The following is a 24,427-nucleotide window of genomic DNA, read 5'->3' as shown; positions in this document are numbered from 1 at the left end:
GAGCTTTTGGGGGGGGGATACTGAGATTCTTGCTCACTGAGGGAGACTGGAAGCTGAGTCCCTGTCCTGGAGCACAGGGAGAAAACTCCCCTGAACATTAATCAACAGGTGGAGGAGGCCGTCATCTGAGCCCAGAACAAGCTGTTCCTGAAGCTCATCCCTGAGTTTTCAACCATCCATGTAATATTTGTTGAAAACTAATATGGGCCATGTGCCACTCCAGTTGCTGGAGACCATCCCCATTTCACAGTCATCGCAGTGCTGTTCCAGGCCTTTGCACTTGATGTGACTCATCAGTGCTCCTCCGAATTAAACTGTTTGGGCTCATTTATATTTGGGAGTACGGTGGGGATGATCATCTCCAACTTTTTGAGCCTCCAGAGCTGCGCTTGGGAGCGTGCAGTACTCAGAGATGCCTCTGGAGGGCGCAAGAGAAGCTGGCGGCTGCACTTGGACAGCCGTCACCCAGGGGCTGAAGAAACTGGGAAAATCCATTGACGGTGGTGATGGTGGTGGCAATAATGGAGCACAATTTAGTTCTAGGCTTGTTTTAATTTTCATAACAGCCCCACCACATATGTACCATATCATCTCCGTTTTCTAAATGAGGAAACAAAGGCACAGAGAGGTCTAGGAACTTACTCAAGGACCCTCAGTGATAAGTGGCAGATCCAGGAAAGAACAAGAAAGAGATAAAAGGTGCCATCTGTCTGACCCCTGGCTGAAGGCAGTTGAGCTCCACAGTATGTGGGAGGTAACCCAGGAGGGCCCCTGGGTGGAGGGGGCTGATACCCTTCTGCACTTGGCTCATTGTGATCCCCCTCCTCCACTCCCAGCCACCTGCCAGATGTTCTCCAGCAGTGGCTCCGTGTCCCCTCCCGATGGTGCTAAATCTGGCCTGCTCAACTTCAGGCAAACCAGATGCTCCAGTTTGAGGACCGGAAGGCTTCCTGGAGGAAGCCACGTTCAAGCAGGGACCTGGTGGAGGACGAGGAGCCAGGCAGCTGGAGCGAATTCAGGCTGGGGCAGCGTGGGCAAGAGCCGGGGGTGGAGGGCCAGCCCTGGGCGGCTCCCGAGGCTCTTTGCATGAACATTTCCCGGACCCCACAGGGGCGAAGGCCCCACGACTTTCCCAGCCCTGTTTCCACCCGTTCAGGGTTTCCTCCGAATGATCAAAGGAGATTATCTGCAGCCTGATCTCAAAGGCCCGCGCATCCTGCGGCTGCTTCTTCAGTTTCAAATGCAGCCTCTGGCACAGGAAGGGGGCTGAGGGCCGCTGGGCCAGGGGTCGCAGAGCCCCTTCTCGGTCACCTTCTTCTGTCCTTGAACCCGGAGTCTGGGAGCCCCGGCCCACCCAGAGCCCCCGCCCCTGGGCCCAAACACTGCTGCCCTTGGTGCCCAAGGAGGCTCGGCTTCCGGTTGCCCGGGAGGCCCCACTCGAGGTACTTTGTAACCAGCATTTTCTCCCGTGTGCGCCAGTCCCGCGTGGGTCATGGGACAGTCCTGCCTGGGCGCCTGGCACTGTTCTTGGCCTCTCTGGTCTCCTCTTGCCTCATCTGGAAAATGGAAAACAGACGATCTGTTGTCAAGTGCTCACGTAACACAATGGGCGCCATTGTCATCGTAGTTCATGCGACTCTGACACTGGGATCTCTGCTCTTCTCGGCCCACCTGGCTTCTTCTCTCACGACTCCAGGAAAAGGAACCCCGATTGCGCACACAGACCTTTTCTGCACCCCGGGTTTCAGGATGTCTGTGGGGAAAGGGAAGCTCCTCACAGTCTGGGGGGGCAGTGAGCCCCACGAGGCGTCCTGAATGGGGAGGCATTTAGGCAGAGAGCCTGCAGGGGCCCCCCGGAAAGGAGACCCGGGAGGAGGGGAGGATCCCTCAGGTAGACTCGGGGTGAGCTCACCTTCCCCGTGAGAGGCAGGATCCATGGAGGGAAGGGTCCCTGGTGACTTGACAGCAGGTCGAGGGCAGCCCCCAGGGTCCCCCAGGTGGCGGCTGCTGGGTGGGGAGAGAGCCCCACCTAAGGATGCGGATGTGAGGTGTAGCCTCCTGGTCTGGTCTGAGGGTGGGTGGGTGCCACCGTGAGAGGAGGATGAGGATGAGACTGTGGGCGCCGTGGGAGGTGACCAGCGGGTGCGGCCTAGTTGTTGGGCTCTGGGGTGACACCCCATCTCTGGGTCTTGACCATGCGGCTGATTCCTTTGGGACCCTCCCTGGGCTGTGTTGGGGTTCCTCAGGGAACACATGGTGCCCAGGCTGCCACTATCCCAGCCCTAGTCTCCCTGTGGACGCAGCTCTCCTTTCGGTCCCCTCTCAGTCTTGGAGCCATGTGAGGGCGGGGATGGGCTGTCACTGCCGTCCTGATGGCTGGCGCACAGCGGAGCTCTGAACCATTAGGGGGTGGCCTGACTCAGTGGGGTCCTCCTCCGCCCAGCTTTAGTCTGCACATGGAATCAATCAGTCACCCCAGGGATGGGCCCCCAGTCTGTGCCCCCTTGGAGGGGAAAGTGGGGACATGCAGTTTCCAAAGGGTCCTAGGGACTCCCCTCCCCTGGCACCTCCCTGCTCAGCCTCAGCTGTGGGGCTGCTGTCGGGATCCCCCTTCTGTAAGCCCAGACTGCAGCAAGCCGCAGCGGCCCTCTAAGTCCCCCTCCCTACATGGCTGGGGCAGACACCATTCGGCTCCGGAAATGCCCTCTGCCCTCCCCAAACACGTGACCCGCGATTTTCCTTGAACACAGCACTTTGTGACTTTGACATGAACTTCAAATGCAGCTTCTTTCCTGTCTTCGCATCAAAGAAGGAGGTTGAGTCGCAGAGGAGCTGCTGGTGAGAGCCCGAGGGACACCAGGCCTCCCAGCCCAGGCCCCACTCCTGCTGGCCTCTGTGCCGTCCCCGGGGTGCCCAGGTGAGCGCCCGTCTTGGGGCCTTGTGCTCATGTCCGGTGAGCCCCAGGCAGAGGCTGAGTAAAACTGTCCCCAAGTGTGAAAGTGGCAGGATATGGCTTCCTCACCCCGCCCCGTGTCTGAGGTGGGGGGAGCTGGCGGGTCTCAGGCCCGGGGCTGAGCTGACTTCTTGGGTCCTGTTCCTCACTCAGAGCCAGCTCGCTGGTGCTGGGGACCAGAGACCCCACAAGTGGCCCGCCCACCTTGACATCCACCGGCACATCCCCAGGTAAGAGATGCCCGGATGGGGCCACACTGGGCTGGGTGGCCTTGTCTGCGGGGAGGGCAGCCTGCTAGCCGGGAGTCGAGGGCCTCTCCTGCCGACTGGGAGGGCCCGTGTCCAGCTGGAGAAGGACAGCACATTGAGGAAAGCAGCTGTCCCTTCAGATGCCAGTGACCCAGGAGTGTCCAGGGGACACAGAGATGCCTGCTGGGTCCCTGGCCTCCCGCTTGAGCCCTGTCAGGGCTGCATGTTTGGCTTCAGGAGCAGAGAAGATTCCGCAAAGAGCAAGTGTGTACTCCGGTCCCTGGGCCCCATGAATGCGAGGGTGGCTAACGGGGCCGTGAACTTAAACCACAAATGCTGGTTCAAGTCCTGATGCCTGGCGCCCCTCTGAGGAGGGGCCCAGGGCAGGCTCAGGCTACTTATCAGGACCCGGAGAGGAGCAAGGCCACTGGGTTCTGCTCAGCTGCCTGGGGGGGCTCCATCTGCACATCTTGTCTGATGCACAAACATGGACGTCTTGGAGGTGTAGGTCCTGACCGGCGAGTAAGGTCACCTGCCTGTGACCTCAGGCAAGGCACCTGCCCCTCTGGGCTTTAGGCTCTATCTACAAACCCGTCATGGGGTTCTCCTGTGCATTAAGAGGGAGACTGTCCCCAGCGTACCTGGCACATAGTAGGTGCTTGCTGAACATCTTGCTAGGATCCTATTGTTATTTCTGGCTCTGAGCTGCCTCAGGCCCTGGACTTCACAGTTTCTAGAAACCCGGGGGCTGTAGCCACCAGACCACTCCATGCTGACGGCTCCTCGCCCTGGGCCCGGGAGTAGGGTGACGGCTGTGCTTCGATCGGGAGCCACTCTGCCTCCCCACATTCCACAGGGACAGTTGATGTTTTTGAGATATTTTTGGTCATGCCTGGGGTGAGGGGTCTTTGGACATCTCCTACACAGAGGCCAGGAGAGCCGCTAACCCCCCTATAAGGCAGAGGGCAACCCACACTGCCCTGTCTCTGTCAGGCCCTGTCTTCCTCACTCACCCCCAACTTTTCCCATCTCCCTTTTAGGATCCCCAGAGCTTGAGACCCAGAGAGGGAAAGCTTCTTGCTGAGGTCACACAGCTCCTAGGACCAGGCAGTTGAGCTTGGGGTTAGTGGTGGTGGGGGGCTGGCTTGCTGCAGGGGGTCCAGGGACACTGTGCCGTCCATCAGCAGATTCTTGGTGCTGGATTTGGGATCCTGCCCCATAAAGCATGTGGCCAGGAGAAGGGTGTGGTGCTGCTCTGAGCTGAGGGAAGAGCCCAGGCAGAGGCCCCTCGGGGTTGGTCCTTTCCTAACCCCTGGTCAGTGAGTCAGAGAAGCCTCTCGCCCAGCCTCCGTCCCCTCCCCATGACCCTGGACCCCATCAGCTGTCGGGGTGTCTCCGCCCATCAGAGCCGACTGGAAACCTTTCTAGGTACCCATTATTGGTGGCCTCTGCTCGACACCGTGTGTGTAGGGGACCTACTATGTGTCTGGCTGATATGGGCAGCAGAGAAATACAAGGTCTCCACTGTCACCGTCACATTCTGGTTTTGTCAACACATCAATGCCTGCATCACATCTTAGGTGGTGACAAAGCTGGGCCAGGGATGGGGAGGGGAGGCCATGTCAGAGGGGGAGGTCAGAGAGGCCCTTAGAGCAGGGGACTTTCAGGCAGAGGACGAAGGAAAGAGTGCCCAGGCAGAGGGCACAGGTGGTGCAAAGGCCCTGAGGCTGAACTCTACCTGGTTAGTTCAAGGGACCTGAACAAATAACACAGGGAGGCCACACAGCTGGAGGGGCAGGGAGGGCAGGAGGTGACAGGTACATCACACAAGGCACTGGGGGCCATGGTGAGGGGCTCAGCTTTTGCCCTGAGTGAGGTGGGAGCCCAGGAGGGCTGGAGGTCACATGCTCTGACCAAAGCCCTCCTGCTAGGTCCCTTGGGATATATGTATAAAACACCCCTCACCCCAGGCGTGACCATATATGGCACCAGGGATTGATCCCAGGGTGCTTAACCACTGAGCCACATTCCCAGCCCTTTTTAAAAATATTTTATTTAGAGACAGGGTCTCACTGCGTTGCTTAGGGCCTCGCTAAAGTGCTGAAGTTGGCTTGGAACTTGCGATCCTCCGTCTCTCGTGATCCTCCCAGTGCCTCAGCCACTGGGATCACAGGCGTGTGCCACCGTGCCCGGCTCCCTTGGGGCCTCGTTCCCTCTGTTGTATGAATGCCTCCATGTCCCCTGTGGCCTCTCACAGTGGGCAGTGAGTGGGGTGTTTGGTGCTCGGCGTGTGTCCTGTGGGACGGTGGACCTGCTCGCTGCCCCTGAGTCACAGCCGAACAGGCCCCACCGATCTTCTCAGAGCCTTTCCTGGGCCTTCCACAGCAATCTGAAAACCTCTGACACTCGGCCCCTTTCCTCTGCAATGCTCGGGGTCTCTCTGGGACAGACGCGATTTCACGCTGCTGTCCCCCCTGGAGGACACCTGAATGTTGGAACTTCAGGCAGGTTGCGGATCCAGGTGTTTCTCCTCCTACCTCTCGGCTTGGGCTGAGTCAAAGCTGGTCTCCCGTGGCTGTCCCTGGGGTGACCTAGGAGGGCCATCAGCTCGGAGACAGACAATGAGAATCTGTGAGCTCAAGAGGAGGGGGAGGGCCAGCCCAGGGTGTCTGGGGACAAGGCCTGGGTGACAGCTAACGGCTGGCTGAGAGTCCGGTGGCCTAAGCCCCAGGCCTGCCTGTGCCCCCTGACCAAGACCTTGGGTCAGCTCATGCAGGACTGGACTGGAAGCTCGAGAGCTGGGTGTCTCCTGGCGAGGCCCGGAGGTGCAGGGACGCAGCTCAGGACAGGTGGGTCTCACGGGGAGGCTGCAGACTGGCCTGGCTCGTCTGAGAACTGCTGCTCCATGCTGGCCTGGCCTGGAGACGGGCCTTGGCAGGAGGCCACAAGCCCACGTCTTGCCCTGGACCTTCAGCTCCTGCCTCTGGTCTCTCTCTGGTGTCCTCAGTATCTCTGGCCCCAGGGCCCCTGTGTTTTGCTGATGAGGTCAGGTCAGTCCAGAAGGGCACAGGGAGATGGGTGCAGAGGCGTGCTCGGCTGGCCCGGGGTCGGGTGGGGGTTGTTATTATCATTGTCATCGACAGTGACACGGGAAGGCTGGGGAAAGCCGAGACAGAGGGCGAGCTCCTGTCCCTGGGACACCCTGGCCTGGGGTCTGAGGTGGCCACTCTCAGCCTATGACCCTGTACTGGGCTCCGAGGACCAGCCTCCTCCCATCTCTTCTGCCTGACCCCCTTCCTGCTACCCAGGCTGCACCTGTGGCCACCATGGGGCGGAACTTCTCAAACTGAGTTGCCGACACAAGTTGTGCTTCCTGCCACAGCTTCCTGCCCAGGGGCCAGTGCCCCCCCCACCCGCCCACCATGTGCCTGGACAAGCCCCCACCTCGCTGCTGCATCCTGTACCCCAATCCTTGATAGGAGCTGCCAGGAAGGGCCAGCTGGATTGGGAGGATGAGGGGGCACTGCATGGATAAAAATATGGAGGCAAATTTGAAGGAAGCAAGAAACAGCCAGGTGGGCAGAGGGCGGGTGGGGGTAGATCCACTGAGGTCAGCAGGGGGGACAGGGTGGGTCCTTGAGCCCAGGAGGCCTCTGGGAAGACTCGCCTAGGAGCAGCTTGCAGACGCTGGAGCTCAGCTCCTGTGGAAACAGATTGTGGGGTTCAGCCCACCACAGGCACCCTGTGAGTTAGATCTGTATCTCAGGTTGTATTAATAGAAACAGTTGGTAGAGATCAAAGGAGGTGATGCCAGCACGGACTGACCTCAGGCTACAGAGCTGAGCTGGGGGAGGGGTGGGGTTGGCAGAATGGGTAGCCACAGACTGGATGACCCAAGTAAGGGACAAGGCTGGGGAAGGAGGAGAGCAGAAAGGATCAGAGCAGGAGGAGGCAAGCCAGGGGGTTGCTGAGCTCTGCAGGGCTTCAGGGGGTTCACTGGTGTCCATCACGTAGGGGACGCAGCATTGAGGAGGGCACTGAGTGCTTGCCTGGCACTACCACAGCTTGAGAGCTGGGATTAGCAGCGGGTGTAGAGTGCCAAGCTGGATTGATGGAAGTCTGAAACTTCCAGAGAGGCAGATGGCCCTTAATGACCTTCCCTACCTTCCAGGTGTGGTGGCTTGCTCCAGTAATCCCAGCAATTGTAGAGGCAGAGGCAGGAGGACAGCAAGTTCCAGGCCAGGCCCTAACCAACTTAGTGAGGCTCTGTTTCAAAAGAAAATCCAAAAAGCCTGGTGATGTGGCTCCGTGGTTAAGCACCCCTGGGCTCAATCCCCAGTACCAAAAAAAGATAAAAAATGAAAAAGCAAAGAAAGAAAAAGAAAAAGCAACCATTCCCTGCCCTACTTCCGTTATCATTATTTAGTGCAGGATATGCCTATCCCTCCCAGCTCCTTCCCGCTCAAATAAACGAGTCGAGTTGCAATTTACGTACAGTAAGATTTATATGCCATCTGAGTGAAGTCTGAGATCTGACGAAGTCATGCAGCCAGGACACTACCAGCTCCATCACCATGTTGCCCCAATCCCTGGCCACTCTGTGATCAGCCCCTGCCCCAGGGAACCTCTGACTCCTCCATCCCCGCAGGTTTGAACTGAACCTCAGAGTCTGGCTTCTCTGAAGCCTTCCAGATACCCTTGGGCCATCTCACTCACTGACTCCCATTCCAGGCTGTTCCTCTCCGCCCCAGGCCCATCCTGCCCAAGGCTGGATACCCAAGGTGGATGCGGCTCTCCCGATCCAGACTGAACCCAGGGGGTACTTAACCACTGAGCCACATCCCCAGCCCGTTTTATATTTTATTTAGAGACAGGGTCTCCCTAAATTGCTTAGGGCCTCACTAAGTTGCTGAGGCTGGCTTTGAACTAGTGATCCTCCTGCCTAAGGCTCCCAAGCCCCTGGGATGACAGGTGTGTGCCACTGCGACCAGCCCACAAAAGCTTCTTGTACCCTTGCTTACACTTGTGTGACTAAGAAGGGCACCCGAGGTCCTGTGCCCCAATATTAGCTCAAGCCCAGGTGGCCTTGCTGGGCCCACCTTAGCAGAGAGACGACTGGTAACTGCTATGGGGAGATTTTTTTCCCCCAACATTATTTAAAAAGTACAGAAAATGGAAAGAATTGATTTCATGCCCTTTATCCACCTCCCAGATTCTACAATTCACCTTTTGCTCTATTTATCACAGACTGTTGATCCTCATTGTATACAGATCCTGTGTTTAGAGACCCTGTCTCGAAATAAAATATAAAATGGCTGGGGATGTGGCTCAGTGGTTCAGCACCCCTGGGTTCAATCCGGATTGGGAGAGCCGCACCCACCCTGGGAGTTGCTGGGATTACAGGTGTGCCCCATCGCACCTGCCCTCAACAACAAATCTTAACAAGTCTGTAGATACATTATTTTTGTGGTACTGGGGTTGATCAATGCCTGGTGCCTGCGGGACAAGCACCCGACACCGAGCAACACCCCCAGTCCAATCACACATATTACATAGGTGCCTTGAAACAGAAAGACACATAACAAGGTCACAGACATGTCGTACCTTGAAAATATGTGCAGAGTCTGGTAGGAACCTAAGTCTATATTTCCTCTAGGACTCTTGGTTCAGTGTTTGTTAGTCTTGCGGTGATTTTTCAGAACTGTGAGTGACAAGTATCCTATCCACGCACCGCTCCCTGAGCATCCTCCAATCAGGATTTGTTTTTGGATACCTTTCAAAATCAATTACAGTTGTCAGCACAAAGCCCACCCAGACATTCTGCATTCAGAGCAGTAACCAGGGATCACTCGGCATAGTATGGTTCTTTCTTATTGAGGGGTGAATACAATGACATGCAAAACTCTTAAGTGTAAGCCTGGCACCGTGGCCCATGCCTGTAGTTCCAGCAACTCAGCCCTGGCTGGGGATGTGGCTCAGTGGTTAAGCACCCCTGGGTTCAATTCCTGGTAAAAGAGGAGGAGGAGGAGGAGGAGGAGGAGGAGGAGGAGGAGGAGGAGGAGGAGGGTTCTTAAGTGTACACTGAGTTTTGATTAATTCAGACCTGTGTAACTGGACCCCGCTCAAGATACCACTGTCACCATGACCCCAGCAAGCTTAGGGTAGGCAATTTTAAATCATCTGCCTTACCAGCTTATCTATCTACCCTTCCCCCAATCCCACATTGTTTAATGGTTATATTCAAGTTCACATTGGAGTTAAACTCTAATGTGTTAAATTGATCCCCTATTGATGGATGTTCAGATTAGTTCACCCTTTGTGGAAACTTGTCAAGGAAGGGAGAGGCGCACGGCCAGGGCGGATTTCCAAGAGGGGCACAGGTGGAAGAGCAGGATGCGGCAAGGGTCCTTGGATGAGCAAAGCTTGTTCCAGCCTCAGGGCCTCTGCACACGCGGGTCCTGCTGCCTGATGTGCTCCCTCCCTGCTCCCAAAGTTTTGGGAAAGTTTTTTCCTCCTTATCCTTTTAATCTTGCCTTAAACACTGCCTCCTCGGAGAAGGTGACCATCCTAGCTAGAGTGACCTCTGTATCTCAATATCATACTGTTCATTTCCTTTATAATCCTGATTTTAATCTGCAATGCGTATTTTTGTTCCCGTCTCTGCCTATCACATGCCCCCATGTTATCATCAGAGGGCAGGAGGGACCACGTCTTATGTAGCCATATCCCCAGCACCGGGGAGGGGAGGGTGGAACACAGTAGACGTTCAACACGTGCTTGGGAAATGAAGGGTGGTTACGGGTGGTGGGGCGCGGGGACTGTAGAGGTGTCAGGTGGGTTTGGGACTCCAGATCTGTGTTCCGGGCTCTGCGCAGCGTCTCTCCGGCCTCCCCTGGGCCCGACGGAGGGGCTCATCGGTGCACCCACCTCTGATCCACAGGGCCCGGCGAGGTGCGGGGCGCGCGGCCCGCGCAGGCCGGTGGCGGCGATGCCGGACCCCGCGGCGCACCTGCCCTTCTTCTACGGCAGCATCTCGCGCGCCGAGGCGGAGGAGCACCTGAAGCTGGCGGGCATGGCCGACGGGCTGTTCCTGCTGCGCCAGTGCCTGCGCTCGCTGGGCGGCTACGTGCTGTCGCTGGTGCACGACGTGCGCTTCCACCACTTCTCCATCGAGCGCCAGCTCAACGGCACCTACGCCATCGCGGGCGGCAAGGCGCACTGCGGCCCCGCCGAGCTCTGCGAGTTCTACTCGCGCGACCCCGACGGGCTGCCCTGCAACCTGCGCAAGCCGTGCAACCGGCCCGCGGGCATGGAGCCGCAGCCTGGGGTCTTCGACTGCCTGCGCGACGCCATGGTGCGCGACTACGTGCGCCAGACCTGGAAGCTGGAGGTGAGAGCGCGGGCCGCGGGGGCGCCGGAGGAGCCGCGGTGCCCAGCCCCTGGGCGGTGCGGGGACCGGGTCGTCTTCGCCCGCCTGCGTGATGCTGATCTGAGGTGTTTGCTTTGGAAGCCGGAGGGAGGGGGCCCTGGCCAGGGGCGGGACCTAGGCGGTGGCTTCGTGCTGGTAGTGGAGGTGGGCTGTCCCCCACTGCCCGAGTGCCTGAGCCAGTGATGGAAGTGTGGACCTGGAGAGGCCAGGCTTGCCTTGGGGGCTTGAGAGGACGGTGGGTGGCTGGGGATGTCCTGGGGTCCGGCTGCTGCTGCGGCCCCAGCTGTGCGCAGCCGCCCTGCGCCAGGTGCGCAACTGCGCCCATCTTCAAGCTAAATGCGCGCTTGGGCCTAGGCTGGAAGGCAAGGCCTGGGGCTGGGTGACTCCCTGGACAGATGAGGAAGGCGACCTTGGCGCGCGATGGGGGTGGAGGTCTTATGGGGTCAATCGGGAGGGCCCAGGAGACGGGAGAGGGTTTCCATAGCCAGGCACTTAAGGACTTTCCTCGCCTCTCCTTCCCTAGGGCGAGGCCCTGGAACAGGCTATCATTAGCCAGGCCCCCCAGGTGGAGAAGCTCATCGCCACCACGGCCCACGAGCGGATGCCCTGGTACCACAGCAGTCTGACGCGCGAGGAGGCCGAGCGCAAACTCTACTCAGGCTCGCAGACCGACGGCAAGTTCCTGTATGTGGGGCCCGGGGTCTGGGGGCCGTGGGGGCTGGGGTTATTGACTAGAGTCCTGGGCCCCCCCCGGGCAGACCCGACTGTGCAGGGCGGCCTCCAGGGGACTGGCCTCTGCTCACCCACGTAAGTGGGTTGCTGTGTCCGTTTCTGGTGAGCAAAGGAACTTTTGTATGGGAAAGTAGCTGTAATGGGTAGCCAGGCCTTTAGAGTTGGCGGGCTTGGGGGTTTCTGTCACCCACTTGGCTGTGGGTTTGGAGTGTGGACCCGAATTTCTGCCTTCCTCAGTTTCCTCTCTTTCATTTTACAAACATTTACTGAATTCTTATTGGGTGCTAGTCACTAAGGACATGGTAACAAGCCACACAGACACAAGTGCCTGTCCTCCTGGGGCAGGTAGGAAAAAAGAAAAAAAAAAAAAAAACCCTAATAAAATCTAGACTCTGCCAGATGGTGGTAGGTGCTAGGTGTGTGCAGGTGGGGAGGGGCTGGAGGAGGGTTTCCCCAAGAGGTAACTTTAGAAAATTTTTCTATTTGATATTTTTATTTTATTTTATTTTTTTTAGAGAGAGAGAGAGACAGAGAGAGAGAGAATTTTTTAATATTTATTTTTTAGTTTATCGGGGGACACAACATCTTTGTATGTGGTGCTGAGGATCCAACCCGGGCGGCAAGCATGCCAGGCGAGCGCGCTACCGCTTGAGCCACATCCCCAGCCCCTATTTGATCTTTTTAGACGTACATGACAGTAGATTGTATGTTGACATATCATACACACATGGAGTACAACTTCCCATTCTTGTGGTTGAACATGATGTGGAGTTTCACTAGTCGTGTGAAACTAGGAAAGTGAAATCCCATTCATTCTATTCTCTTTCCTGTTCCCAGCCCCCTTCCCTTCATTCTCCTTTGTCTAATCCAAGGTACTTCTGTTCTTTCCTATCCCCACCCCTTATTGTGTGCTAGCCTCACATATCAGAGAAAACATTTGGCCTTTGGTTTTTCTGGGATTGGCTTATTTCACTTAGCACGATAGTCTCCAGTTCCATCCAAATGTCATAATTTCATTCTTTTCTTGTGGCTGAGTAATATTCCATTGTGTATATGTACCACATTTTCTTTACCAGTTCATCTGTTGAAGGGCACTTAGGTTGGTTCCATAGCTTAGCTATTGTGAATTGAGCTGCTGTAAACATTGAACTACTTCACTGTGCTAGGCTGATTTTAAGTTCTCTGGTATATGCCAAGGAGTGGGATAACTGGGCCAAATGGTGGTTTCATTCCAGGTTTTCTGAGGAATCTTCATATTGCATTCCAGAATGGTTGCAGTAATTTGCAGTCCCACCAGCAGTGTATGAGTGTACCTTTTTCCCCACATCTTCACCAACATTTATTGTTACTTGTGTTCTTGATAATTGCCATTCTGACTGGAATGAGATGAAATCTCAGTGCAGTTTTAATTTGCAATTCTCTGATTGCTAGAGATGTTAAACATTTTAAAAATATACTTGTTGATCGATTGTGTTTCTTCTTCTGTGAAGCGTCTGTTCAGTTCCTTAGCCCATTTATTGATTTGGTTATTTGTTTTTTTGGTGTTAAGTTTTTTGAGTTCTTTATATAGCCTGGAGATTAATGCTCTATCTGAGATGCAGGTGCCAAAGATTTTCTCCCATGTTTTCTCTCTCTCCTCATGTTCTTGATTGTTTTCCAAAAGGTGACTGTGAGTAAAGAACTGAAGGAGGAGAGGAGGGACCCCTGAAGGTCTAGGGGTGTGGCTCAGTGGTAGAGCACGTGCCTAGCACCCCAAAAGCAAAACAACAAAATCCAAACCAAACCAGAAGACAGGAAGAGACCGAGCAGCTTTTAGGTGAAGGTGCTCCTGGCAAGCAGGATGCCAGGGGCAGAGATCGGAGGCAAGGATTTATTTGGCATGTTCTGGAAACATGGAGGAGACCAGTGTGCAGAGCCCAGTGAGGGAGAGAGTGGTAGGAGGTAGGTGGCTCTGGCTTTTCCCGAGTGAGGGCTTGCTCTCTCCAACTGTCCAGTAGGGGACAGCAGAACCCACCCCAAGGATCTGTTATAGAAGTTCACAAATTAACATGCATCAAGCAATAGTGTGGTACCAGGCAGATGGGAAAATGCACTCCTGTCAGCTCACGGTGTGTGCGTGCGTGCATGTGCATGCGGGTGTGTCTCAGGCCCAGCTGAGGCAGCGTGGCTGCTTGGTCATGAAAGATTCTCTAATGCTCTTAAAATCCTCTGGGTTGAAAGCCCGGCTGGAGCTGCCACTTTCCGGCTTGGATGTGAATTCTGTTGTGTTAACAGATGTTATCCAGATGAGAGCCGAGGTCTCTCAGGCCTCGAGATACAGAGAAACAGAGTTACTGCCCCTCTCCTATGACCCCAGGAAGTCCAGGGTCCTCCCCCAAATCCATGGGGGTCAGTGCCCAGGGCTTCCCTTCTGGTGCTTCTTGATTTGAGTACCTGCCCAGAGGGATTCCCGCTGTCACCCGCTTTCCCTAGGGCTGGTCCCTCTTCTGGGGCCTGTCCTCTTGGAGGAACTGACCTCCTTCCTCAATTTTTCCCACCCATGTGAGGTCTATGCAGATTGTCAGCACATCTCCCAAAAGATAAGTCCCCTCCCCAAGATTCTGCTGGCAGCTGATTTTTTTTTTTTTTACCCTAACTCATAGATTTAGGCTGCACAGTAGAGTGACATTTCCAAGGATTTTGAGGGACCCCTTGATTGATTGCTGTTTAAAAGCTGCTGCAAGACAGCTTTTCAATAACTTTTGAGTTAGGGCTATTTTCTCCAAGGGAAAACCTTTGCATTTGTATCAGTTAGCTTTTGCTGTGTAACAAACTTCCCCATGACTTATTGGCTCAGAGCAACGCGCAATTTATTACTTCTCACAATCCTGTGAGCAAGCTGAGCAGTTCTCATTTGGGTTGGGACCAAATACGTTGGGATGGCCATGCACAGTGATGGGGATGAGGGATGAGTTGGCTGTGGAGCTTCATTGTGCACTGGGCTATCCTGGGCTCATTCACATGGTGCAGGTTGTAGGTTTCTCAAGAATAGTCAGATGGGCAAGTTCCAAGACGCAGTGCTTTTCAGACCTCTGCTACTGATGTCCTCTTGACTGAAGCAGGTCACATGTCCAAAGTCACTGTGGAGGAGGGACTACTCAAGGGAGAGGGGTGAAGATGGCGAGTTTTGTAGCCTATCAATCAGAAGATTGGAAGAAGGGGGTCATGATGAAGGCGTGGGCATCTTGAGCACGGGCGCTGGGCCAGCTTTCTTTCTGTTTGGACGGTGGACAGCAGGACCTCCACCTGGGGTGTCTGGAGTGCCCCACCTCCTCATGCATGGAGATGCTGGGCCGTGTGTCGCATCTCCTTGACCAGATGCTGCACCCCCGACCGCAGCTGTGATGCTCAGATGTCACTGACACTGGGTGGCAATGCGCACAGCCCTGCCCCGCCTGCTCACGAGCACGGCACCTGCTCTCTCTGTTACTGCAGCACTTTGTTTCCTCCTCCTCTGCTTCTCCTTCATTAAATATGAATTCATCTTTCCTTGCTCTTGTGGCTTGGGTGTCTTCCTCTGGCTTCAAGTCCCCAGTGCAGCTTTTCATCTGCAGATCTCTGTCTTGCTCTTCCCTTCTCCTCCCCGCCTCCTGTCCTCTGAGCCTTGCCATCTCACACTCTCCCCCCATCCATGGAAGGATCCGCCCCTCCCATGGTTTAAGCGTCCCCACGTTCCCGGGGGCAGGAGAAGCAGGAGGGACCCCAAGCCCCCAGGTTGGCTTCAGCGTCAGCAGTGACGTGGCTTTCACCTGTTTGTGGCTTCAGCTTCCACTTTCCAGCCTCTTTGACCAAGGATTCTATTGCCCCAAGGAAAAGTGGGCCAACAGCAGCCCTGGCTGGCTTGGAGTTGACCAGCCAATGGGGAGGCGAGGACCTTAGGAAACCCAGGGCCAGTGGCTCCGAGCAGCTGTCGGCACTGTCAGGAGGCACATAGGACCAGTGTTGGCCGGGAGTGGCAGCTGGGGGAGCCTGGATCTGGGCGCGGCCAGTGGGATGGGAAACAGCTGGAAAAGTGTCAGTGTGAGTGACGGTGCCTCATTCTAGGGACTGTCAAGAGAGCAGGGAAGGCGACGGGGAGCCAGACTCCTGGAGAGCTGGCCAAGGCAGACTCTGGACAGAAACCAGTCCCTGAGGCTGAGAACTGTGCGGGCAGCCTGTAGAGAGTTGGGGCTGGAGGTCAAGGTTGCTGCGCCAGAGCCCCATGGGAGGCAGGGCAAGAGGGACATCCCCAGCAATCCCCAGGCGGGTGGGGGACAAGCCTGCAGCTGGCCGGTTCTGGGACAGGGATTCAGGGTGTGGTAAAAGACACCTGTCCCTCGGGCCTAGAATGATGACCGGGCCACCGTGAGCTTGTCACAGTGGCCCTCCCTGTATGGTCTGGGTAGAAATGACTTCCACATCTCCCCAAGAGACTGGTTTTAAGTCTGCCTGCTGCAGGCTGAGTGTCCCCTGGGAGGTGGCTTTGCGTCTGCCATAGATGGCCAACTATCCATTGGTACGAGTCTCAGTGAACTTCCCCGATGGCTGGGTGCGGTTGGTAGAGGACCAGGTGGTCCCCCAGATACGTACCCCGCGGCTGAGTATCCAGTCATGGGTTGCTGAGTGTCCCCCGTGGGTGGCCACACGCCCGCCCCTGGACAGCCGTGCGCTGCCCTGCAGACCCAGTCGCTGTCCTCCCAACTACTTCTCCCTACAGCCTGTCAGTCACCAGAAGGCGCAGAGGCCGAGGGAGGCCCGGCCTTGTCTTCCCCAGCCTCTGCCACTTCTCCAAGTGGCTCCAGGGTATGGAGCCCGTAGGGTGGTGTGTGGGGACCAGAGGCACAGTGGGGGTCTCCCAGGTGACGGTACGGTGACATCCCTCCCCGCCACCCCTCCAGGCTGAGGCCCCGGAAGGAGCAGGGCACGTATGCGCTGTCCCTCATCTACGGGAAGATGGTGTACCACTACCTGATCAACCAGGACAAGGCCGGCAAGTACTGCATCCCCGAGGGCACCAAGTTCGACACGCTGTGGCAGGTAGGACCCTGTTCCGGGAGGATGCCGTGGCCCTCGGCTCCCCGGCAGGAGGGCCCTGCCTGACACCTGCTCCCGCAGTTGGTAGAGTACCTGAAGCTGAAGGCTGATGGCCTCATCTACTGCCTGAAGGAGGCCTGTCCCAACACCAGCGCCAGCGCCGCGGCAGGTGAGTGGCGCCCGGGGCTGGGGGGGCACGAGGCCCCACCCCTCCCTCACTGTCCCTTCTGCTCCTTCAGGGGCCGCTGCACCCACTCTTCCAGCCCACCCGTCCACGTTCACGCAGGTGAGTCAGCCGGGTCCGGGGCTGGGGACTCAGCGCTGGGCGGGCGGGCTCCGGGGCCAGCGGGTGTGGAGAGGGGTTGCCACGCAGGGGTCTCCCCAGCACCATTCCTGGGGAGTCCTCAGCAGGTACTGGCCTCAGGAGAGGGGCTGGGCACCCCTGGCTTGGGCCCCACTGACGGCTGCTGACCCTGTGATCTCTAGGCTCAGAGACGGGTGGACACCCTCAACTCCGACGGATATACCCCTGAGCCAGGTGAGCTGGCAGAGGTGGAGGTGTGGGCAGTGTCCTCCTGCCCAGCTGAGCAGGGTCTAGGGCTGGGCTGTGGCCTCAGCAGGGGAGGACGAGGCCAGCCTGTGGCCCTTGCCCATGCCCACCACACCTGCCCACGCGCCTGTGTGTCCCAGCGGGAGCCAACCCAGGGGACAAACCCTGGCCACCTGGGGACTCTCTGTGGACAGACCCAGTTTTTGGAGTGCTTACCATGCGCTGGGTGCCTGTCACACTCCCTGGTTGCCGTGTGAGAGCTCGTTGAATCCCCTGAGGACCATGGGAAGTGGTCCTGGTGCTCAGCAGAGGGGAAGGGGTGGGCGGGCGGGCGGCCAGGACTTGAAGCCGGGCAGAGCCGACTCCTGGGTGCTGTCTCAGGTGCTCCCGAGTTCCATGTGTGGGTACACACCAGTGCACATGGGTGCGTGTGGGTCTGTGCTCTGTGGGTGTGCACAAGGGCACTCTCCTCCAGAGGCCTCAGTTGGGAGGTACATACCTGGACACGGGCAGGCCCAGCACAGGTGTGCACACATGAACACACACACGTGCACACTCCAGCTTGCACCCCCTGGGGACGTGTGGCTACCCCTGCACGTGCCTCCTGAGTCTCTTCCACATGGCTTCACGGGGCACCCTCAGATGTGACAGGAGTGTGTGTGCAAGTGACACTCACAAGCACACACCTCCTCATGTGCATCTGCATCCTGCACGCGCCGGGCCGTGTATGTCCAGGGCACCTGCCTCGTGGGCTGAGGCTGCCCCGCCCTCCCCACCCTGCCCCCTCTCTGCCTCTGACCCGGGAGCACCCTGTGTGTGTGCCCAGCACGCCTGGCGTCCTCAGACAAGCAGCGGCCGATGCCCATGGACACAAGTGTGTACGAGAGCCCCTACAGCGACCCCGAGGAGCTCAAGGACAAGAAGCTCTTCCTGAAGCGTGAGAACCTCCTCGTGGCCGACATTGAACTTGGCTGTGGCAACTTTGGCTCAGTGCGCCAAGGCGTCTACCGCATGCGCAAGTATGGCCATGCTTGATGTCCCCTCAGGGACATGACTGTGCTGGGGGCAGCGGGAGCAGACTCGGGGACGGGGGCTGCTGCTTGCTGGAGGAGTCCCTGGAAAGCTCAGGATCCTGATAGGCAACAAAGGTCACGGGCGTGGGCCAGGGAGAGCGTGGGCCAAACTGTGTTGCCCCAGAGGCCTCAGGGCGTCCCAGGGGAGCTGCAGAGAGGCGCCCATGTTCCCGCTGCACTGGCAGGGGAGGGGCGGGGGCTGGGTGTCTCTCTCCAGCCGTGGGCAGCTCCCAGTGGGGCCCTGGGCTGTGCGCTCTGGGGGGCAGATGCTCCCTGCAGCTGGAGAGAGAGTGCCTTGGTGACAGTGTCCACTGCACGTGGGGGGGTAGGAGAGGGACAGGAGGGCAGGACGTGTCTGACCCAGGCATGCGCCCCCCATTGCCCGCGCCCCGGGCAGGAAGCAGATCGACGTGGCCATCAAGGTGCTGAAGCAGAGCACGGAGAAGGCGGACAAGGACGAGATGATGCGGGAGGCGCAGATCATGCACCAGCTGGACAACCCTTACATCGTGCGGCTCATCGGCGTGTGCCAGGCCGAGGCGCTCATGCTGGTCATGGAGATGGCCGGCGGCGGGCCTCTGCACAAGTTCCTTGTCGGGAAGAAGTGAGTCGGTCCCAGTGCCCGCGGGCCACCCAGGCTGGGGCCCCATCCCGTCCACCCTCCCAGGGCCACCCAGGAGAGGGACACCATACTGACATGGGGGAGCATGAGCACGCCAGCGCACACCAGCCTGGTCGCACACGCCCACCCCGACACCCACACTCATGCCACGGGCCCAGCTGCCGGTCCTCAGCACCTCCAGGTGCACCTCGGTGGCAAAGGGGCCAGTCCACAAGGCTCTTCCAGGATTAACCGGGGCAGAACTTTCCGAGTGCTCAGTCGCAGAAGCTGTGTAAACACCAGCCCGTCCAGCCACCCAGATTCTCTGGGTCAGATTCATGAGCCGTGGAAACTGCCGATTGTCGATTATCTATGATTGAAAGCAGCAAACGGCAGCCGCAGCTTTTTGTACTGTGTGGTTTTACATTTTTATTTTGGTTTTGGGTACAGGGGATTGAACCCGGGGACGCTTAACCACGGAGCCACATCCCCAGCTCCCCTTTTTAAATTCTTGATTTTTTTTAAAATATTACTTTAGTGGTCAGTGAACCTTTTATTTATTTATATGGGGTGCTGAGAATCAAACCCAGTGTCTCACACATGCTAGGCAAGCGCTCTACCTCTGAACTACAACTTCAGCCTCCTCCCCCCTTTATTTTGAGACAGGTTCTTGCTAAGTTGCTTAGGGCCTTGCTAACTTGCTGAGGCTGGCCTCAAACTTTCGGTTCTCTTGCCTCATCCTCCCAAGCTGCTGGGATTATAGGTGTGCACCACCGTGCCCAGCAGTTTTATATTTTTAAAGAATATAAAAAACAGGGCTGGGGCTGGGGCTCAGCAGTAGAGCGCTCACTTAACATGTGCAAGCCCTGGGTTCGATCCTCAGCACCACATAAATAAAATAAAGGTATTGTGTCCAACTACAATTGAAAAAATATAATATTAAAAAAAAGAATATAAAAAACAAAGTGTATGTGACAGAGATCATATGCAGCTGACAAAAGCTAAACTATTTGCTATCTGGCCCTCTACTGAAAACTTCTGTCATTTCATTTGTGATCTTCATGCCCACACTCACAGCCACAGACCCACATGTGCAGGCCCACTGGGAACATTTTTGCTAATCCCTTCTCATGGGCACACATGCCTTCACCCTGTGTTCCCAGGCACACATTTGGTCATTGAACAAGTGTTTGTTGGACAGGTTTTGGTGACAGGAACTATTACAAGTACTTGGGGTCATCAGCAATAGAAGCAGTAAAGCCCCCTGCCCTGTATTCTGGTTGGAGAAGAGAGCAATGAATAATAATCAGGAGAAAATACTGAGCATGTTAGAAGATTGATTCTGCAGGAGCAAGGAGCTGAGCAGGTCAAGAGGGTTGGGTGTCTGGGTGAAAGATGAGTTTTGAGTAAACTGAGGGTGGTTGCCAAGCACAGATCTGCAGAAGAGCATTCCAGACAGAAAGCAAAGGTCCTGAGGTGAGCTGAGCCTGGTATGGTGGAGGAACAGTCAGGAGGGAGCTGATGTGGGCTCAGCAGTGGTGGGTAGAACCATGTGGGCTGTGAGGAGTTCTTGGACCTGGTGGGAGCCCCGGGTGGCTGTGAGCTGAGGGACACCAGGGCCTGAGGTGCAGGGAGGTCAAGCCTTGGGAGACAGCAGGGAGGGAGCCCTGAGGCCTGGGCAGAGTGCTGGTCCCCAAGGTGAGTGATGCTGGGGCCTGGATCAGGGGGCAGAAGCAGAGGCAGAGAGAAGTGGGAGATTCTGGAGAGACTCTGAAGACAGTTGGATGTGGAGGAGGAGGAGCTGGGGGCAGAAACAGGACAGAGCTGCAGGGAAGATGGGTGGGGAGGCCCTGCCTGTGTGCGCCCAAACACCAGGAGCTCAGCTGTGGCTGTATTATCTTTGAGATGCCCATGAGATGCCCCCATGGGCACATGGCCTAGGCTTGAGGGTTGTCACATATGGTGATACTTATAGCTTCCAGAATGGAAGAGGATTTTGTCTGTTTTGCTGCCAGCTGTGTCCCCAGCCAATGCCTGGCACACAGCAGGTGCTCAATAAGTGCTTGTTGAACATAGGTACTCCAGCCCCTACTCAGCTGGGTCAGACGTGGGCTCTGCCTCCTGGGAACTTGGTCTGTCCCCTCCCAGCTGACCCGCTTTGCCCTGCACCCCAGGGAGGAGGTCCCCGTCAGCAACGTGGCGGAGCTGCTGCACCAGGTGTCCATGGGGATGAAGTATCTGGAAGAGAAGAACTTTGTGCACCGCGACCTGGCCGCGCGCAACGTCCTGCTGGTCAACCGGCACTATGCCAAGATCAGCGACTTCGGCCTCTCCAAGGCCCTGGGGGCAGATGATAGCTACTACACTGTGAGCCCCTACCCCATGGTCCCAGGCGGGTGGGCTGGCGGAGGGTCCCCGCGCCCTGTCCTAGCGCAGTCTCCCCCTTGCCAGGCGCGCTCAGCGGGGAAGTGGCCGCTCAAGTGGTACGCGCCTGAGTGCATCAACTTCCGCAAGTTCTCCAGCCGCAGCGACGTCTGGAGCTATGGGGTCACCATGTGGGAGGCCTTCTCCTATGGCCAGAAGCCCTACAAGGCAGGCTGGGCAGGGGCGGAAGGGGGCGGGCGGGGAGGGTCGGGACGAGGAGGCCCTGGTCACTTACCCGTGCTCTCCGCCCTGGCTGGTGCAGAAGATGAAGGGCCCCGAGGTCCTGGACTTCATCAAGCAGGGCAAGCGGATGGAGTGTCCCCCCGAGTGTCCGCCCGAAATGTACGCGCTCATGAGCGACTGCTGGATCTACGAGTGAGTGCCAGGGGCTGGGAGGGCACCTGGGATCGGGGACCTGGTTGGACCACTCCCTGGGCCTGGGGGGGGGAGGTCCTGGGCCAATCAGTTAGTGTCACCACAACTCCACCCAAAGACCTTTCCCGGGCGATAGCCTTTCCCACACTCAGCGCCTTGGGTCCCCTGCGCCTGTGCACCGCTCTCCATAGCGCTGGCCCTACCAGGCAGCAAGGGGGCCACACCCAACCCTTGCACAGTGGACCCGTCTCCCACCAGCCACCACGCCACCCCTCTGCACTGCTCCGGCGACCCCATAGTCACCCCACACACGCCAATACTCGGGGCGCGGAGAGATTCTCTAGGATCTAGTCCCTCCACCCCACCAGCCACCACCTACCACCTAGGCCACACCCAGGGACCCAAACATTCAGCATTGTCACCCCCATACAGAACATTCCAACTCCCCATCAGACAACAGCTAACACCCAAACTAGCTGATGCCCTGAGCTGGTCGTGCAACACGGGGACAATGGGACATTTGGTACCCTGCTGCCCACACTTGTGACATTCACTCTGGCACACTCACGATGTCCAACAGACCAGGGAGGCTTGGTCCACCCCTGCCCTCTCATGCATTAACTCAGCCTCCATCAGGAACCCCATAGGCCCCCAGGCCTCATGCATGGACAGCCGGAGGCCGGCCCTGTGGACTCACCCCAGACCCCGGACCTAGCTCACCAGTGGCCCGGCCCTCGGCAGCCCTGTACTTCTGCATCCAGTGCCCCTGCTCCCCTTGGTGCTCCGACATCCCTCAGCCCAGCCCATGTCCTGGCTCTGCAGCTCTCCTTCCAGGAGACATCCTGGTGACACATGAGTTCCAGTTCTCTGGCCCCCGAGACCCACTTCCAATAGCCCCACTCATTTTTGGAGCCCTGAGGCCCGCCACAGCCAGCCCCAGGCACGACCACCGTCTGCCTGGAGTGGGGCTGAGTGTGGCCTGGATCTCCCCTGTGGCCCGCAGGTGGGAGGATCGTCCCAACTTCCAGATGGTGGAGCAGCGCATGCGAACCTACTACTATAGCTTGGCCAGTAAGGCCGAGGAGCCTGCGCAGAGTGGACGAGGGGTGGAGGCTCCGTGCGCCTGAGCCAGCCCAGCCCATCCTGTGGACCCCACCCCAGCTACCCGCCTCTGCCCTCAGCCATCCTAGGACCTGCAGGGTGCTGAGGCCAGCTCAGGTCCTCTCCCCAGACCAGCGTGGCTGTGGGAAGGGACATCAGGCCTCAGAACCCCTCAAATTCCCCACCCGGTCCCTGTACTGTTGGGCCAGGGAAGGAAGGGAGCCTGGGAGGTGGGTATGCAGCCTGGTCCTGGGCTGAGGGGCCACCCTCACCAGGGGGGCCGTCCTCGGGACCCTGAAGGGGGAAGGCTAGAGGCCTTCGGTGGCTGGACTGTAATCACTGGAATAAACTCCTTTTCCCTTTTGCTCCAGTACCTTCATCTTTCCTGGGGGGAGGCCAGGAGACTGGAGAGGTTGTGGGTCATTGGAGGGAGTTAAGAAGTGTCCCAAAGCCAAGCCTGCATGAGAGACTCAAAGAAGACAGGGCTGGTTTCCCACTTCTGCCCTTAGAGCATCCTCACCGATGCTCTAAGTAGACAGGCAGAGCCAGGTGGTGTGGGGCCCTCCCTGGATTGGCAGCAGGTGGTGGGGCAGGCTCCCTGGCCTTGGACATCCCATCACCTGGAGGGATTTTAACAAATAGCACCTCGCCCCAACCACTGTGGACAGGGTGTGTCTCCTGTCTCCTTGGGCGGTTCTGACACCAGCCCTGTGCCCTGGCTTCCACCTCCCTCCCTGGACCCAGGCAGCCACAGCTGGGGTCTTGCCCACCTGGTGCCCCTGTGCCAGCTCAGTCCTGCCCCCTTTGCATTTCTTCTCTGGATGTGCCCCCAGCTGCTATTGGCTCCCCCGACAGCTCCCAGCCAGGGCCTCATTTCCTCTGCCCAGGTGCTTGGTTCAGGGGAGGGAGGTGCCTGCTCAGAGCCAATGAGAGGCCAGGAGATTTGCTGGGGATTCTGGGGAGACAAACTTCTTTTTACTCATGGTCTAGAGCCAGGCCATCTGGATGGCCTGTGGCCATTTTGAGGGGCCACGGGCTTGGGCCCTAGCTGTTGTGTGGAGCCCGAGCCCAGGTGGCGGGCTGACATCGGAGTATATGGTCGAACCAGGACACTGACTCTGAGAGTGCTGTGAACTCTGTGTTCTGATCCCACAATTTACTGTTCTGATCTCACCATTTACTGTTGAGTTTTAATATTTAAATGTAAACTTTAAAGAGCATATTTTTTTGCCTATCCTTTAATGAACTTTGTCATGACAGTTCATTTAGACAACCCCAGTAATATCACCAGTCAGACCCTGCTGGGTCGGCTCTGTGCTTTGGTTTTGAGAGTAGGTTTGTATCGTTGGGGATTGTTTGGGGGTCTCTAGCTCCCACCAGACTGTTGATAGATTAGATTCAAAACAGGTGAGAGCGCAGTAATTATAAAGACACGGAACTTGAATTTTTTTGTTTAAAGTTTTGTGTTTAAAATTTTCTTTAAAATTTAAAACAGTGGTGTCTTGAAACTAATGACAATTTTTTTATAAATACATATATATATATAATGAACTGTATCACTGAATTTGAATTCTAAAGTGCAAACATTGTTTTTAAATTATTTAGAAACTGATGAATAAATAAAGAAAACTTACATCCGTGGTGTAACTTAGTGGCTTCTTAAATTTTGCAATTTGCAGATTATTTTCAGTTTTATTAAAATTTACTTGTTACTGAACAATGAATGATGTTGTTACATAAAATATTACAGACAGTAAACACATTTTGATTTTATTTTATGGTTATCATTATTATTTGTTTTATTTCGTGATTATTGCTGAAAACAAAAAAATTTTAATAGGAAGGAGGTGTTATAGAATAATCCACTTGGTGTGAAATACCCAGGGAAC

General features: G+C 56.7%; 1 protein-coding gene and 1 long non-coding RNA gene across 3 annotated transcripts; one reads left to right on the top strand and one right to left on the bottom strand.

Annotated features, from left to right (window-relative positions):
• Positions 1–532: 532 nt before the first annotated feature.
• LOC117794584 (uncharacterized) lies at positions 533–2,356 on the bottom strand. The gene is made up of 2 exons (XR_004618471.2): positions 1,913–2,356; positions 533–1,556 (listed from the first exon to the last, which is right to left on the bottom strand). It is a non-coding gene; the product is annotated as an uncharacterized lncRNA (long non-coding RNA).
• Positions 2,357–2,770: 414 nt separating this feature from the next.
• Positions 2,771–22,903, top strand: Zap70 (zeta chain of T cell receptor associated protein kinase 70). Of its 2 annotated transcripts, none has more exons than XM_027919761.2 (14): positions 2,771–2,917; positions 3,107–3,183; positions 10,142–10,591; positions 11,154–11,314; positions 16,279–16,417; positions 16,496–16,583; positions 16,654–16,700; positions 16,901–16,952; positions 17,791–17,983; positions 18,435–18,641; positions 20,813–21,005; positions 21,090–21,230; positions 21,325–21,437; positions 22,441–22,903. In XM_027919761.2, exons 3-14 carry the CDS (start codon positions 10,190–10,192, stop codon positions 22,562–22,564), a joined length of 1,860 nt encoding a protein of 619 aa, XP_027775562.2. In that variant the 5' UTR covers positions 2,771–2,917; positions 3,107–3,183; positions 10,142–10,189; the 3' UTR covers positions 22,565–22,903. The 2 variants fall into 2 exon arrangements, with proteins under 2 accessions (XP_027775562.2, XP_071457975.1); XM_071601874.1 differs by having other exon boundaries at positions 2,802–2,838.
• The last annotated feature ends 1,524 nt before the right edge of the window (positions 22,904–24,427 follow it).

This window comes from Marmota flaviventris, chromosome 14, assembly GCF_047511675.1.
Source record: "Marmota flaviventris isolate mMarFla1 chromosome 14, mMarFla1.hap1, whole genome shotgun sequence".
Taxonomy (NCBI): domain Eukaryota; kingdom Metazoa; phylum Chordata; class Mammalia; order Rodentia; family Sciuridae; genus Marmota; species Marmota flaviventris.
Note: the sequence above shows the minus strand (reverse complement) of the source record. Positions and strands in the feature narration are given on the sequence as shown.

Bases quoted from the DNA above. Each gene is read 5' to 3' on its own strand.
- Zap70 (XM_027919761.2), top strand. From the start codon at position 10,190: ATGCCGGACCCCGCGGCGCACCTGCCCTTCTTCTACGGCAGCATCTCG. The intron at 10,592-11,153 runs GTGAGAGCGCGG...CTCCTTCCCTAG, and splicing joins GCCAGACCTGGAAGCTGGAG to GGCGAGGCCCTGGAACAGGC. The intron at 17,984-18,434 runs GTATGGCCATGC...CGCCCCGGGCAG, and splicing joins GGCGTCTACCGCATGCGCAA to GAAGCAGATCGACGTGGCCA.